This window comes from Corylus avellana, chromosome 4, assembly GCF_965113065.1.
Source record: "Corylus avellana chromosome 4, dhCorAvel1.hap1.2, whole genome shotgun sequence".
NCBI classification, from domain to species: Eukaryota; Viridiplantae; Streptophyta; class Magnoliopsida; order Fagales; family Betulaceae; genus Corylus; species Corylus avellana.
Window position 1 is genome coordinate 2,668,700 of NC_142493.1, and position 17,169 is coordinate 2,685,868.

Below are 17,169 nucleotides of genomic sequence, written 5' to 3' on the forward strand. Positions count from 1 at the left end.
ATTCAACTGATATATATTACATTATAAAGAACATGTATTTTTATTTTTAAAATACTTAACATGTTCTCATTACAAAGTTAAAAATAATAAAAATGAAGTTATACGAGCTTATACGAGTTTGTACGAGTCGAGTTGAGCTTATTTGAGCCGCGCCTAAATTTATATAAGCCTTAATTTTTTGTTCAAGCTCTGTTCGTTTAATAAATGAACCGATCCTTAGCCGAACTAATCTGAGCTGAGCTCAAGCATATTCACGAGTAGCTCTGCTCGCTTACAACCCTATCCATAACATATGACTAGATGTTTGGTTCAAATTACACTTTCTTGTTTAAGATAAGATAATAGAAGAGAGGGTGAGGTCTTTGAACTTAAAACCCATTATCTAATTGTAGAGTCAAGAAATTTCACGATTCTCAAGTGTTTACGTGGCTTAAGTACAATTTTAATTATATGTATATAAGTGTTTTGATATTCTTTCTTTTAAGTCGATTTATAAGGGTGAATTTTACTTATAATTTGTATCATTTAGTATCAGAACCATCAAGTCGAATATATGATTAGATGCAACTTGTTGAGTATGAAATCAAATGAGTTACGACTTTATGATCAATTCACAAAAGAGGCTGCGTATATATTAAAATAATTTGGTACTATATATGGGCATAATTAAGTCATTAAATACTAGAAGTATGTACAATGGACAAAAGAAAAAAAAAATGCTATTATAAAGTCAATGTCTATAAAGTGAGCAAGGGTAATTGTAAAGCTGTTTGCAGAATCCAAGTCCCAAACTTGACAATGACTTAACATGGAACCAATTACATTTACATGTGAACCCAACTTCACCATTTCTTTAGCCATTAAAGTGGTCGCATAACTTTCTTTAACAAAAGGGATGGTTTGGCCACGTTTATTAGGTGATTTGGGGTAATCAAACCATTCTATTAGTAGCAGAAGTAATTCGACCACCTCGAATCAATGACCAGTTTGATGGTTGACGAACTATCCCCTCAACTTTATACATTTGGCCACCTTCAATGAATGATTTAGAGTGATTGAACCATTATCTTTCGCCACCTTATTGACAAGTTTAAAGATGGCCAAGCCACCCATAGTCAAAGGTGGTAATTCTATACATCAAGGATGGCGTCATAATTGGTCTCTTCGGCCTATCCTTCTGATTCTTAAAAAAGAAAAAAAAATTCGGTAATTCTACTTCCTTACTAATTACCGCCACTCTCTTTTGACACTTCAAAAACTACTTAATTTTTTAGAAATGATTCATCTTAATATATTTTTTATCTCATCTTACAAATTTAATAAATCAACGGTTAGATTTATGAACTCAGTAAATTTTATACAAATTCAACAGTGAATTCATCTCTTCGCTACTACGAAAATGGTTAAAAAATAAATGAATAATTCTATCATTTTTGCGTTCATCTGACACGAATAATCCATGTAAAATATCTTGCATCCGGACGATTCTCGGGGGATCCCTTAAATATATTCTCTTTGCTGCATAACCAGCGGCGTTTACTTTTTTCCTGAGCCTGAAACCACCGTTCTAGCTTCCATCTCCTTCAAGGCTACTCCAGTATTCTTCTAGGCAGAAATGGCTTCTGAAATTGATAAGCTTCATGTCCTATTCTTCCCTCTAATGGCGCAAGGCCATATCTTACCAACCTTGGACATGGTGAGGCTCTTTGCAGCCAGAGGCGTCAAGACCACCATAGTCACCACCCCTCACAACGCCCCTCTCTTTTCCAAAACCATCGAGAAAACCCAAAACTCCCCCTCCAAAATCACCCTCGAATTCATCAAATTCCCTGCAAAAGAGGCCGGCCTCCCCGACGGCCTCGAGAATCTGGATTCAGTTACCAACCCAGAACTCCACCGCAAATTCTTTTTCGCCCTTTCCTTGCTCCAACAACCTCTTGAAGATCTCATACAGGAACTCCGCCCGCACGCGCTCGTCGCCGACATCTTCTTCCCCTGGGCTACGGATACAGCATCCAAGTACGGAATTCCGAGGCTGATCTTCCACGGAACTAGCTTCCTCTCCATGTGCGCTATGGAAAGCATAAAACAACACAAACCTCACAAATCTGTGTCATCCGACACCGAGCCGTTTGTCTTGCCTGGCCTGCCGGACGAAATCAAGTTGACAAGAATGCAATTGGCGGATGATCTTCGGCTAGAAGTGCTGAACGACTTTACAAGGTTGCTGGGTAGAGCTGGAGAAGCGGAAAAACGAAGCTTTGGCACGCTTGTTAATAGCTTTTACGAGCTTGAACCGCGTTATGTTGATCATTACAGGAAGGTTATAGGAAGGAAGGCCTGGCATATAGGTCCGCTTTCTCTTTGCAATAAGAATCCTGAAGATAAAGCCCAGAGAGGAGGAAACGTTAACGCGCCCTCCATTGATGAGAATGAGTGCTTGAAATGGCTTGCTTCCAAGAAACCCAATTCGGTTGTCTATGTATGCTTTGGAACGGTCTCAAATTTCCCACCTTCTCAGTTGCAGGAGATTGCATTAGCCCTTGAGGCTTCTGGGCAGCAATTCATTTGGGTTGTGAGGAAGGGAAAGAATGATGATCATGGGCGAGAAGAAAACAAGGAAGATTGGTTGCCTGAAGGGTATGAGAAAAGAATGGAAGGTAAAGGACTGATAATAAGAGGGTGGGCACCCCAGGTTTTGATTCTTGATCACGAAGCAGTTGGAGGATTTGTGACTCACTGTGGCTGGAATTCAGCGCTTGAAGGAATCAGCGCTGGGCTGCCGATGGTGACATGGCCGGTTTTCGCTGAACAGTTCTACAACGAGAAGCTGATTACCGATGTTTTGAAGATTGGAGTTGGTGTTGGTGTTCGGCAATGGGTTAGGCTTGTGGGTGATCGCATCAAAAGGGAAGCCATAGAGAAGGCAGTGAAGGAGATCATGGTGGCGGAGAGAGCTGAGGAAATGAGAAGCAGAGCTAAGGTGCTTGGTGAAATGGCTAGGAGGGCTGTTGAAGAAGGAGGCTCATCGTACTCTGATTTGGGCTCTTTAATTGAAGAATTGAAGTCGTATTCCTCATCAAGCAAGCAAGATTAATGATTATGACGGAAGACTTGGGAATCATCTTTCCCAGAAATGGTATCTGTAATCATACTCTGATTTATTTTATCTTTTATGGGCGTAATTGTTATTGGATAGGAATCTGTAATCTCTTATGTGTGAGCTTATTTAAGGCAACATTCTATGAATAGAAAGGCATTCCAAGTTTTATCCCTCAAATCCTCTGTTTGGGAGAGACGTAAGATCCTCTAATATCCTACCATTTTAAGCAAAATAGGCAACAAGAAAAGGTTAGATCTTGCTTATGATGCTATACATTATCCCATTATTCCCATCTCCTGAAGGGAGACCATGTCACATAAGCTTTGAGGGACGGGAGATAATGGGGTCATAGCACAAACATATTCTTGTCATGTTTAATTCACTTTGATTATGGAATGATTATGAGGAAGGCTGTGGGCAAGATGCTAACATTCTCTTTTCAAACATTTTTCGTTTTTGGATGAGTGAAATTTTTTTATAACAATACAACAATTACGAAGTCTCTCCAGTAGGAAACCAACTGACAAACAACACCAACTATACAAACACAGCCAACTCTCAATCTTCTGAGGAAAAAAAGCCTAAGAAATCAACAAAAACAAAGGAGCCACTATAAACCCTCAAAACAGAAAACAACAGAAGCTAAAACCCATGAAAAGCAATCGAAAAGAACCAACACACTCCAGAACCTAGGCCATCTCACAAGAAGACAACCAAGAACAAGGCCCCAATGGGAATCTTCTGAAGACTCAGCAACCAGGAGACATACAGCATCTCTGCAATTGCAACAAACACTCCTGCCAAATTTTCTAGCAAACAACAAGAGAAGCAAAGTCAATCAACTCAAGATCTGTTGATGAATACCCCAATTCAAACAAAGTACTATATTTTCAGCACTAGCTTTGAACTTCCCTTTACTCACCAATTAATCGGGACTTCACTAGTCACTTCCCATCAGATATTTTGAAGAAGCTTCTCTTCAGATATCAAGCTATTTCCAAACTTCATATCATTGTGAAACTTCCAGATATTATACACACAGGATACCCAAGCAAGCCTGCAAATCGAGGCTAAAAAAGTTTTCCCCTTCCAAATCCACAACCCCATTCTAACAATTGTATACCAATCAGTAAGTAATTACCACCCGCCAAAGCCTCTTACTAAGACCACACTCAAAAAAAATAGGTGATCCCTAGTTTCAATGAGATTTCGACAGAGCAGACATTTAAAGTCTCCAGAAACGCCCCCATTTCAACATTTTATCTCCACTAGACAAGCTGTCTTTAATGGTAAGCCATAAAGAAAGTTGAATATATATACGGGTTAAATCCTATTTTGGTACTTGTGCTTTGAACCATTATCAAAAAGTATCACACTTGATACCTGGGTTCATCAAATTATGGGAGTTAGTCCCTCCGTCCATGTTTCGGCCATAAACTTAAGAGAATGTCACTATAAGACCTCTCAAAATCCGACAAACAGGGGCGGAACTACCTCTGCCCAGCCCCCCAAAAGCCAGGAGAAGGATCCTCTGGGATCCATTTAGTTACTTTTAGGGGGCATTTTTGTCGAAAAAAATGTAAAAGGACAAAATTGTCCTCCTAAAAATAACTAAATGGATCCCCTTCCACTACAAAAAATGGATTTTTTCCTAACAGACAGTTTTTGACGTGTTAGGTAGTCTGACACGTCACTAAAATTTACTAACGTGTCATTATTGACGTGTGTCGGGCGTTAAAATTATGGGCGTAAAAAACGGTAATTTTTTGACATGTCACTTTTAACACGCCAATAATTTTTGACGTGTCAAAAAGTGGTACGTCAAAAAAAATTTCTGACGTGTCATTTTCTGACACATCAAAAAATTTCTAACTTGTCAGAAAATGCCACGTCAGAAAATTTTTTTGATGCGTCAGAAAATTTGTAACGTGTCAAACGTTATGACACGTCAGAAAATTGTGACGTGTCATAACTTGACTCGTCAAAAAAAATGGTCAGTTTTAAATTTTGGTTTTTTTCCTCTCCCTATATATTTTTTGAATTTTTTTAGGGTTGTACCCGAATTTTGGATTATAACCTGATATACAATTTATCCATCGATCCATGCAAATAACATAATACATATCCATCGATCCATGCAAATAACATAATTCATATCTATCAACGTCGATCACAGACATACAAAGTTCGATGTACATCTAACAAACTATCAACCAAAACCAGCTTCAAGACACAAATAAAGACATATACACCAAGTGCAAATGGCCAACCACAAAAACTATACACTAACCACAAATAAAGACATATACACCAATAAAACTATCTTTGTTATCATATATCTAACTACTAACATCAAGAAAACTATCACAAATACAATTACATCAACAAAATAACTTATGTACACCAAGTGGGAATGGCTAACCATTTGTTCAATCCAAGTCATCATCGATATCAATAGCATCCTCTCCATGATAGCCACTAGCTACAAATGATAAAACAAATAATCACCAAACAATATTCTAGAATATTATCAAGTCTTAATCATTGAACAACGTTACTATGTAAACAAAGGTCATCATACTCAACAAATTCAGATTTATATCTACACCCCCAACATATTTTCGTGATCAAATCAAATAAACGTCACATTTTACAAGGACCATAGTGGTCCATCTCACAATACCAAACTCTTCAAATGCAAAACTCTAACCCACATCCACCATCAAACCAGTTATGATATAAACCAAATTCAACAGGATTTGCAACATCATTAATGAGAATCACTACAACATTTTCAAACTCTAAATTTAGAAGTGCACACACACACACAACACACACACACATATATATAGGGACAATTCTAAAACCACATTGACCATTAAAAAATGCCATTACCTGATCCATTATCGATCGACGATCTCACAATCGCAAAGGGTTGGAAGCTCTGTCTGGCACTCCCTTGTATTGAGTCACCTCGGGTGCGGAGCTCGACCGCATCATTTCCTTGAGCTGGCGAAAACGGGCCTCAAACATTGCTGTCATCTGAGCTTCCTTTTCTGCAAGATGTGCCGCCATTTGAGCCTCATTTTCAACCAATTGTGCATCTTTTGCAGCCACCTGCTCTGCCACTTGCAGAGCTACCCGTACAATTGTCTGCTCCAGCTCTGCGGCCAATTGCGCATATGTCTGCGCCCGCTCTACGGCCAACAAGGCATCTATCTGTGCCTTGTGCTATGCCCTCTCCGCCTCAAGCACTCTGTCAAGAAGTTCTTGTGAGACTGCGGAGTGCCCGGTGTTTTATGACCATGCCTGTGACGGTGTATAGTATGAGTGTATGGTATCCCGCACAGGTAGAATATTCAGTCCAACCTACCGAACCCTACCAGCGTATTCAGGCTTATTTCCGAGCGTACGCATCATTCGGCGCCCACCTGACCGTCCCCTCTGTTTCGCTCAACGATGCTGTAGGGTCAGTGGGTATAAGCTCCTCCATTCTCTTCTGTATGTTACATTAATTATTGGGTTAGTGGGTCATACAACTGTTAATCACAAATAAATTATTACACATATATAAGCAAAACAACATATGAAAGGTGAGAAGCATACACATCTCTCCTTTACTATGTCATTTGGATATCGACCATCCTTCTTCTTGTGTGTGCGGGTGTAAGACTATGCTCGTGTAGGAGGAGTGCCCACACTTACGGTCTGCCGAAAAATTAGAACATATATATATAATACCAAATGTTTACATCTATAAGTATAGGGTAAATTACACACATACCTCCTTATGTGTCACCCTGGTGTAGCTCTTTGACTCAGTGCAATGGGGCGTATTGTTCAATACTCGCAAGCTCTTCATATACGCAGTATACTCCTATACAATTAACATTCTTAATATGTTAATACTAACACAATTACAATTAATGAAACTACACAAAATTATAGTGTAACTCATGACCTACCTGGTTTTTCTTGCTACAACATTTATCCAACAAGATCTCCAAGTTGACGGCGTTGTACTCAGAGAGCCTTTCTTGCCCCACTCTCGCCCGTACGATGTTTGGAGTATCGTCCGGCTAAATGGCAAGAACTTTTTTTTAACTCGTGCCTCCAAGCCCTCAGCTTGGTGCCCATATCTTGAAACGCGTCCTTTTTTACGGCAACCATATTGCACTCGGGCGGGACGAAAAAGTCTACATGCACAAGTTCAAAATTGATAAATTAAAAAACCAAAAATATATGTGTATATGTGTATACATATAAATACACATACACACACACACACACACACACACACACATATATATATATATATATATATATATATATAACTTAGAGCGTATATATACATGCATTAAGAGTGTTTGACATAATAAAATACACATTCCATCAAGGCGTCCCATATATCCTCTTTCGTACGCTTCGGAACCTTCGTCCAGTCGTCCCATATTCAGACATAATTTCCGCTCCTTACGACCTTATCGGTCATTCGTCTAAACCTATAGTGCTAAATCCGACAGGCTGCCGTGAAGTATTGTACTCGAGTACAATCCTTTTTCCAGCGAGGACCCCCGGCAACCTGTGCGAGTCAAGAATGGTGAACTCCTCTAAATAGGTGTTTCCATCTAGATCGATACCTAACAGATTAAAAATTACCGATGTAAGTTATTTCGAATTAAATACTAACTACAAATAATTAAGACTTATATGTTTGTATTTTGGGCATATACACTTACTTATCGTCCAGACCTAGTAAGGGCCTAACCGGCCGGCGGGAGTAGGATCACTGGGCTATGAGTCATCCATGGCACCTGTCCCACCAGTCATGTCTTGCGGGGTTTGTGTCTCACTGTTGTCCATATTTGCTTTGTATTTTTTTAGAATGTTTAGAATTTTATGATTTTTTAGTTGCATTGAAATATAATTGATATCGCACCAATAATATTAGAAATTAATGCTTTGATAATCAAAATTCACAGGTTTCTTCTTCTTATTATTTTCATTTTAAACTACTCACATGAGAACAAATATTTTAATATGTTTTAATTTATAAGGAATTAATTAAAATTAAGAGTCTTTATGGATTTTTACTTTTTCATTTGTATGATTTACTCCAATATTTTTTTTGGAATTTTTTGCTTTTGAAAGCAAAATAAGACACAAATTTATTTTCTTTCAAAAAAAAAAGACACAAATTTATTTGATTGTTGTCCATAAAAGGAATAAAAAAACTTTCAAAATACCAAAGAGATAATTTCAAAAACTTTCAAACTTTCAAAAGAAACTTTCGTCCATACCTGCGCTAGGTTGGCCATATAGCCGCTCCACATGGCCATGAGAACTCAGCCCTAACTCGCCGCACGTTGGCCAGCGAGTTGGATGAAATGATGCATTCGTGTCGTACGGAGACGAATCAGGCCGGTACCCCATCTTGGCCAAGCCTGTCGGACAATATGGATTATGGACAGAAATCTCCCCTTCTACATCACCTGGAAGTAATGGTCGATACCCGTCCTGCTGCCTTATAAGCTGAGCAACGTCTTGTTGCTCGTTGTCATCAAGGTGGTCCAATGGAGACCTATGCGACATAGATTGCCGAATTGAAGACGAAGGCCTCCGTGCTCTTGTCTTCTTCCTAGTACTCATGGTAACCTACAAAAAACAGCACGCACACAATTAATTACGTATACAATATATGAAATATTCACTACCATATGTACATGACTCACATATTAAAAATAAGATATATACCAGATTTTATCCAATGCACAACTTAATTAATTGTGTTGGTATAATGTGTAGTGAACAACTACCAATCAATATATATATATATATATATATATATATATATATATATATATATATATATATATATATATAACTTTTATTCAATCACCCCTCTCAACTCTACTTAATTAAGTCTTAATCCAGTTAAATTGGGACTAGCTCTCTAAAACTTCATCGATTGATTTGGGTTGGTCACAAGCATTCTTTCCTAACATTCTATCCCATCTAAAATCACACTATTTATCGCTTCCCACTTTTACTTAATATCATCATTGAACATGAAAATTAAATCCACAATTTTTGTACAATTAAAAGACTTCTAATGACAATCAATTGAATGGCATATATAAGAAGCCACCATGCTTCTTAATTAAGCAACTAAGCTCAATGTGAATCAACTTTTGGTTCTCCTGAAAACTTAGACAAAAAAAAAATCCACCTACTAGTTATGCCACAATAATTTAACAAATGGTCGACTCGCATTAACAATGACACCCCAACTACATCAAATATACTAGGAATTTTATTGGTCACTCCCATGTAATTGGTTAAAGAGCCCATAAAGCCGGGAGTGGCTGTGGGATTAAGTCAAACTTCATTTGACTTTGAAATGCATCAGGTTCTACACTTCCCTCGGGGCTGCCACATGGATGTTTTGATGCGGTAGCTTGCTAGTTTTATACCAACCCAAGCATAATATATAAGCTTGCTTCTTTGATATAAAGACATGCCTCTCATATAAAGCATAGATATAATAACATAAATAGATAAAGACACCAGTGGGCCAGTGGCATTATATCGCCAGATAAGATACAGCTAACCAACTCAAAAATTCAACCACCACAAAAAAGTTTCCAAAGAAATTACACAAAGTCATAACCCATCCTGTAGAAGGTGATCCAGAAATACCAAAATCTCCCCAAAAAAAAGAAACTTGACCAAATTTACCGATAACCATGGAAACCCCACAAACTCCAATCAACACCCAGAACATTAAAAATCGCAAACAGCACAATGTCCTGCAACCTGAATGCCATGCAGATTAGAAACCCTTCCAAGGATTTTCTCTTAGCACCTCAATAAGCAAAAGATGAACCCAGACATTATAACTTCCAAAAGACCAATCTAAAAACCAATCCACAATAATCAGAACCAGAAAACACAGAGAGACAGAAGAACCAGCAAATAACAATGCTCAGAACTAATGACTACAGATTATTCTACAAATTAAAGGGAATGCTTTAGGAATTTCACATTACAATAATCACACCAAGATATATAAATTTAAAACATATATATATATATATATATATATATATATATATATATATATATAAATTTAAAACATATATATATATATTACATACCCAATCGGCGGAGAATGAAGACAACGACGGCGAGGACGAACGGAGACGTACGGCGTCTGGCCGTTAGAGAGAGAGAGAAAGCGAGCGGTTAGAGAGAGAGAAAGAGAGAGTGAGCTGGAACAGGCAAGAGAGTGAGTGAGTACTGTGAGATGGAGCGGGTGATATGTGCGGCGACAGCAGAGGAATGGGTGGCTGGCAGTGAAAAAATGGTTGAGAAGGGAGGAGTTGTGAGCTGCGCGTGAGAGGAGGAACTGCGCGTGAGAGGAGGAAGAAAGAAGAGGGAAAAGGAAAGAAAAAGAGCTGGCATAGGGATCCGTGGCCAGATTTGAATTCTTGACGTGTCAACATGTGACATGTCAAGAATTTCTAACATACTACAAGTGGCACGTCAAGATTTTATGATGTGCCATGTGGCACGTCAGAAAAAGGCTGACGCACCACATGTGGCACGTCAATAAATTTTAACGTGTCACATGTAGCATGTCAAAAAATGGCTGATTAATTAAAATAATTACCTAACTTAATTATTACCATAAATAGCTATATATGTTTTTAACCTAGCTAATTAATTATGGTAAGCTACTATAATTACGGTAAGTTAATTATTTAGTTAACTTACCATAATTAGTCCAGTTTTTAATTATAGTAATTACCATAATTAAAACACAACTAATTATATATGGTAAGTACTTAATTATTTAATTGCTAGTAAAGTTTTATAAAACCTAGCTAGCTAGCTAGCTACTAATTAATTATTTAATTTTTAAAAAGAAATAAATAAAAAATGCCTCTTATATCACTTGATTTTTTGATAGTCCATGAAAGGTATATATACCCTATATATATACTTAACAGCTATAGCTAGCTAGATAGGTTTGAAGCTCGCTAATTAGTTCAACTAACATATATAGGTACCCTAACTATATATATATATATATATATATATATATATATATATATATGAAAGGTCTAATTAAACAAGTAGGATTAATTTCGAAGTAAAAATAATCAATGCATGTGGAGGAAACAATAAAATTAATTACAATAATCATTATGCACATAGCAATTAAATTTTGTTATTAATTATTAATTGTTATGGATAGGAATTTTTTTCAAACTAGTATGGAGAAAATCTAGATTAAATTTAATATACATTTTAAATGTTTATAAACACTTGACACTATTTTATATCGGTTGGAAGATATTTAAATATCTGCATGCATGTCCAATTGTTATTAATCGTTAATTTTTATTATAACTTTTCTTTTTATCAAATTTTTGTTATTAATTGTTAATCATTATTTTGTTATTAATTTTTATTAATCGTTAATTTTTTTTATAAATACATAATTTTTATTATTATTTTTTAATGTGTGAAAGAATGACATGTCAATAAATATTGACGTGTGAAAATGACATGTCAATATTTACTAACGTGGCGGAATGGCACATCAATAAGTTATTGGTGTATTAAAATAACACGTCAATATTTATTGACGTGTCAAAATGACACATCAATATTTATTGACGTGTGATAGTTTACCACGTCACTATATTAAATTTTTTAAATATAAGTTTTAAAATTTTAGTTTAATTTAAATTTAGCAACGTGTCAATATTGACACGTTGCTATTTCTTGACATGTGGAATGTGCCACGTCACTAAATATTGACATGACACATTCAATACGTCAATAAAATAATTATTGATGTGCCACTTTTGCCACTTCAATAATTATTGACTTGGCAAAAGTTGGGTTATTGTTTACCTCATCAAAAACTATCCATTTTTTTGTAGTGTCCATTTCATTTGAAATGGAGAGGATCCAAGTCCCCCAAGCCGAGGGGTGGTCTAAAAAAATAAAAAATAAATAAATAAAAAATACCTTTAAAAATTAACTTTTGCCTTCCCAATTTTTTTTTTTTTAAAAAAAAAAATTTGCACCTCCCCCAAACTAAATATTTTAGTTCTGCCCTGCTGACAAATGTTCCATTTACCACATCATTATGCCACATTAGAATTATTTAAAAAATAATAATAAAAAAAATAAAAAATAAATAAATCAGGGCAATCACCTCCACCTGCCACCGATGGGAGAGATCCCACCACCCCGGGTGGGCGGCGGAAATCACCTTCATTTTGAGAGGGACTTAAGGACTAAATAATTGAGTGCCATGAGTGTCATTGCAGAGAGTGGAGCCTGGTAAGCACTCAACCGTCCAATCCTTTTGCAAAACTGCATATATATAAAGTGATATGTTGATTCGTTGAATGTTAGGGTCCTAGGGATATGATGTAGCTTTCTTAAGCTTTCCTTGCCATGTGCTCCTTTAACAAACAAAGCCCAAGTTGCTCTTGGAAAGAGTCCCATATCTAATGGGCCATGTTAGGCTGAGTCTCACTACCAATTGGCATTTGTTTTCATCTTAACCTGTGTTTAGCTGGATCGGTTTCTGGCTCATCTGGTCTTTTATATATATATATATATATATATATATATATATATTTGAAAACGCACTCTCAAATTAACGGGATACATTCTGGGATTTTATTTAAAAATATGCATTTGAATTACGAAATCACATGGCCAAACGCACTCTAAATAGGTAACTCTATTCTACCTTTATGGCTCTATGTGCTAACATTATCGCCCTTGTGACATGGGATTGAGATCCCTTAAAATTTCCTTTAAATTTGAGATTTTCAAATTCATAAATCTCAGCCGTTCATCTAATCTAAGCGTCTAAAATAAGTCATGTTTCAGTATTTAATGAGGAAATATGGCTTAGTAAATTTCTTGAGAATGGCTTCCTCATTAAATTTTCTCTTTAAATACTTAAACATGTCTTATTTTAGACGCTTAAATGAAATGAACAGCTGAGATTTTTGAATTTAAAAATCTCAAATTTAAAGAGAATTTTAGGAGATGTGAATCATGTGACATGCTAACAAATTATACAAGGATTATGGTTGATTGGCTTCGCATCTTAGAAAAATAAATGAAAGGTTAATTGGACTTGCTTATAAGCAGAGCCACGCTAGAAGAACACAGGCAAAAATTGGGGAAAAAGAATTAAAAACAAATCATAGATAAAATCATGAAAGGTATGAATCAAGGAGCTTGACCCATTGAATTTGTAGAACTTGAACGGATTTGTCAAGCAAATTTGAAAGATATGAAATTAAGAAAATTTCTAGTATCAAATGCAAAATGTTCAAACGTGCATGCATGTCACTTGTCTCGTTCCTTATTTAATAAAATCCCAAAACAATCTTAGAAAATGGCCGCAATATGGTTCACCAAGTACCATGTGGACACATTGATTGCAAAGTTAGCAACTTTACTTTAGGCAGAAAAGTATGACATTATTTAGAGAGAGAGAGAAAGAGAGAAAGAGGTGTATGATTGATCAAATCCATGTACTCCACTCCTTTTGTTTTTTTTTTTTTTTTTAAAAAAAAAAATTATATCTGTAAAACACCAATAAGTTGTGAATTTTAGCACATTCATAAACACATAGTAAATTCAAATATTTACTCTTGTTCCGTTCTTATTTCACTCACATACAACTAGTATCTATAAGCTTTTGGATCAGTCTTTATTAAAAAAGAAAAAAATTAAATTAAAGACTAATGGATACTGTCACATCAGCTTAATAGAATGAAAATGAGAAGAGAATTGAGTATTTAATATTACTCATATTCTTTAGCTGCACTTTCAATGATTTATTCAAGAGTAATATTATATGTACAACTTTTTTACAACTTACTAACATATGCCAGCATGTAATTGAAATAACGTAAATTACTAAAAAATAATTTTAATATTCTCTAATTACATACGGTCAACAAATTTGTAAAAAATTTAGTAGCCTTACTGCCCCTTTTGCATCGGGTAGGACATGAGAGCATCATAATGGTACATATCATTTCAATAATCATATAGTCAATCTAGAGATTCCATCATGATTCAGTCCAACTCAATTCAACATTATGGATAACTTTTACCAACAATAAAGTGCTTAGTGTTTGGAAAAAGCATATCTTAAGCAATTGAAATAATATTGTTTAATGGTGGGAAAATATCAACTTTTCTAAAAGCTGCTTCTTGATGGTAACTAAGACAACTTTTGAAATTACAATTTGAATTTTCAATCTAGTTATGGATTCTCATGAGCTTCAAGCATCAACAAGTTCTTATATTAAGGCCAAAATGAATTACAATTCCTCTTACACATTATTCAATATGATAGGAAGAATGTCTTATATGTGTGATAAATTTCTATTACTTTTTTTTTTTGACATGTCTGCACAAGAGGGGCGAGGGAGATTCGAACTAGTTACCTTGGTTTCATTAGGCATGGTCTCAACCGATTAAGCTACTTCTTAGGAAAGATAAATTTCTATTACTTGAAAAGCTAATTAAGAAAGAAGGAATATTGTTATACCAACTTAAACCAAAGAATAATATTGTATTTAAGTTTGACTCATTTAATAAACGGACCCTAATTGCACGTATATAACTAGCCCTTTTCTTGAATTTAATTAGAATTGATGGACAATGTTTTAGGTGGGGGCAACTTCTGATTTTCCAGGCCCAAACTGAAGTTGACAGGGTGTCGTTGCCGGTTGCCCAGTCTCTGTATGTGTTTTTCTCTCTCGCTCAGACACACACGTTGTTGGAAAGAGAAGTTGCGACAAAAATAAGCTGGGGACCAACGTTAATTTACGAAGCCGTGAATAAAACATCTTGAGGACAATAATGTCTCCGATCCCATGATCATTAAGGTTGGGCCCCCGACCCGACCCCATTTATGCAGGCAAGCAGGCTGGATGATTGTATATATGAGTGTTTGTATCCATGGAAATTTGTAGAAGTAGCTAGGAAGTAATGGCCAACTGCATGCCCACTCCCAACTCCCATCTGTGCCTTTTAAAAGTTTGAAAATCCAACTTACACTAACACATAGAATTGTATCTTTTACTTGAAAAAATCTGTCGAAACTAGTTATTGGAAGAAAGAAATATTAATGTTATATATACACTCTTAGTTTCACACTTTTTGATGTAAATCATTGAATTTGAAATAAATCTCTATTAAATTTTGATCCATTAATAATAATTTTAAAAACTACGTACGACAGTGTAAGAGTGAGAATATAAGAATAAGAGTGTATGTAGCATTATTCTTTGAAGAAATTGACTTCCCATTTAAATAAAAGCTTTCTTCCACCCATATAACTCTCTCATAAGAATAAGGCTAAAAACTATGTACATTTTTATCTCACTATTATTTCGGTCTATGATATGGTGGTGTCAATTTATCATTGGATCAATTATTGTTTAAAAAAAAAAAAAAAGTAAACATCAATGATTGATTGATGCTGTCACATCAGCAAAGTTATATAGTAATATAATAAAAAAGGGAGTTTCTAGCATTACTACTTCCATAAAGATCACCTTGGGTTGAATCCTCCACTTAACCATTATAAGAGAGAGAGAGAGGGGAAAAAAAAAACATTATTTGAATTAGAGTAATTCTACATACTTACCCACTTTCTATTGAACTAATATGACAGTTCTCATTAGCCTTTGAATCAACTACCGTTCAAAATAATAATAATAATAATAATAATAAACCAAGAGTTAACGAGCACTGTTACATCAATGTAGTAAAATAAGGGTGAGATGAGTCTACAATATGCATCACTACTCTTTGAATATATATATATATAGTTTAATATGGACAATTTCGAACCCAATCCCTTATAATTGAGATTAATTGTTTAAATTGTGTGCAATTCGACCAACCAATCGTAGGATTCCAACCTTATAAAATATTATTTTCTCTTTGTAAAGGAATAAGATTCAACTTATAATAATATATAGGTATACGTTAATTTATAACAAGATTGAGATTAATCAATCAATATCCCTTCAAACCGAAGTTTGGGACGCTGCCGGCCACCACGTATATATAGGTACATGAACAAATCAATTAGCTTATCCTTAATCATGAAAAGTAAAACCATCCACGTGGAAGCTTAAATTCCTCACTTGGTTCAAAAAATTCTAGGAATTTATTCAACGTGCATGCTTCAATTCGCTACCAACCATCATCCATGGCTTCCAAAAAGGCCGTTAAATCCGGAATGGGTGTGCTTATCATGTCCATGGTGACTTTGGCTCCTCTTGTTAGGTACGTAGTCTTTCTTTCTTTCTTCCATTGATTGAGAAATTGAAACTTTTAAGGTCTCGATCTGCAGCCAACCCCACATATTCTGGTAACTTTGTTCCTTTATTTTCACACTGCTTAGGTTAAAGCTGTCACACCACAACCCAACCAGAAGAACACTCTGTCGCCCTTGTTGAGTGACTGCAGCTAATAGCTATGAATCCAAGTTTAAACAAACTTCAACTCTCATTGTTTGATCGAATATATTGTGTAGAAATGATTAAAGGAAAGTAACATAAAACGGAGTTGTATATTAATTATGTGATTCATAATCATTTCACAGAGGCCGACATGACATGATTTGAATAACTTTTTTTTTTTTTTTTTATTGTTTGATTTTTGTAAATATATAGTTGACATGAAAAGTTATTTAAAATACCTCATATCAATTGGTGTGAAGTGAGAATATACATTAACAGTAGCAAGGTCAGCAGAATATATTTTGAATTAGCAAAACTTTGATAATCGGGGTTGATGTATTGATAATTTCATTTTAGTTTGTGCATTTTGTTGAAACTTTGATTTGGGTATTAAATACGAGTCCCCACAAACTCAAGGTATGCAAAGATTGTTATGCATATTTTTCAATCTTGGTTTGTGATGCATACAAGGAAGGAAGTAAATATGATGGCATACCTGTTGGTAAAGAGGGCGCTCTAAAAGTCAACGAAGAA

General features: G+C 35.5%; 1 protein-coding gene and 1 pseudogene across 1 annotated transcript; one reads left to right on the top strand and one right to left on the bottom strand.

The window, feature by feature from the left end:
- Nucleotides 1–1,503: 1,503 nt before the first annotated feature.
- Nucleotides 1,504–3,273, top strand: LOC132179663 (scopoletin glucosyltransferase-like). Its single transcript, XM_059592418.2, has one exon. The coding sequence runs from the start codon at nt 1,616–1,618 to the stop codon at nt 3,095–3,097; it is 1,482 nt and encodes a 493-aa protein (XP_059448401.1). The 5' UTR covers nt 1,504–1,615; the 3' UTR covers nt 3,098–3,273.
- A 529-nt stretch (nt 3,274–3,802) lies between these two features.
- Nucleotides 3,803–8,536, bottom strand: LOC148586140 (uncharacterized; annotated as a pseudogene).
- Between the last annotated feature and the right edge of the window lie 8,633 nt (nt 8,537–17,169).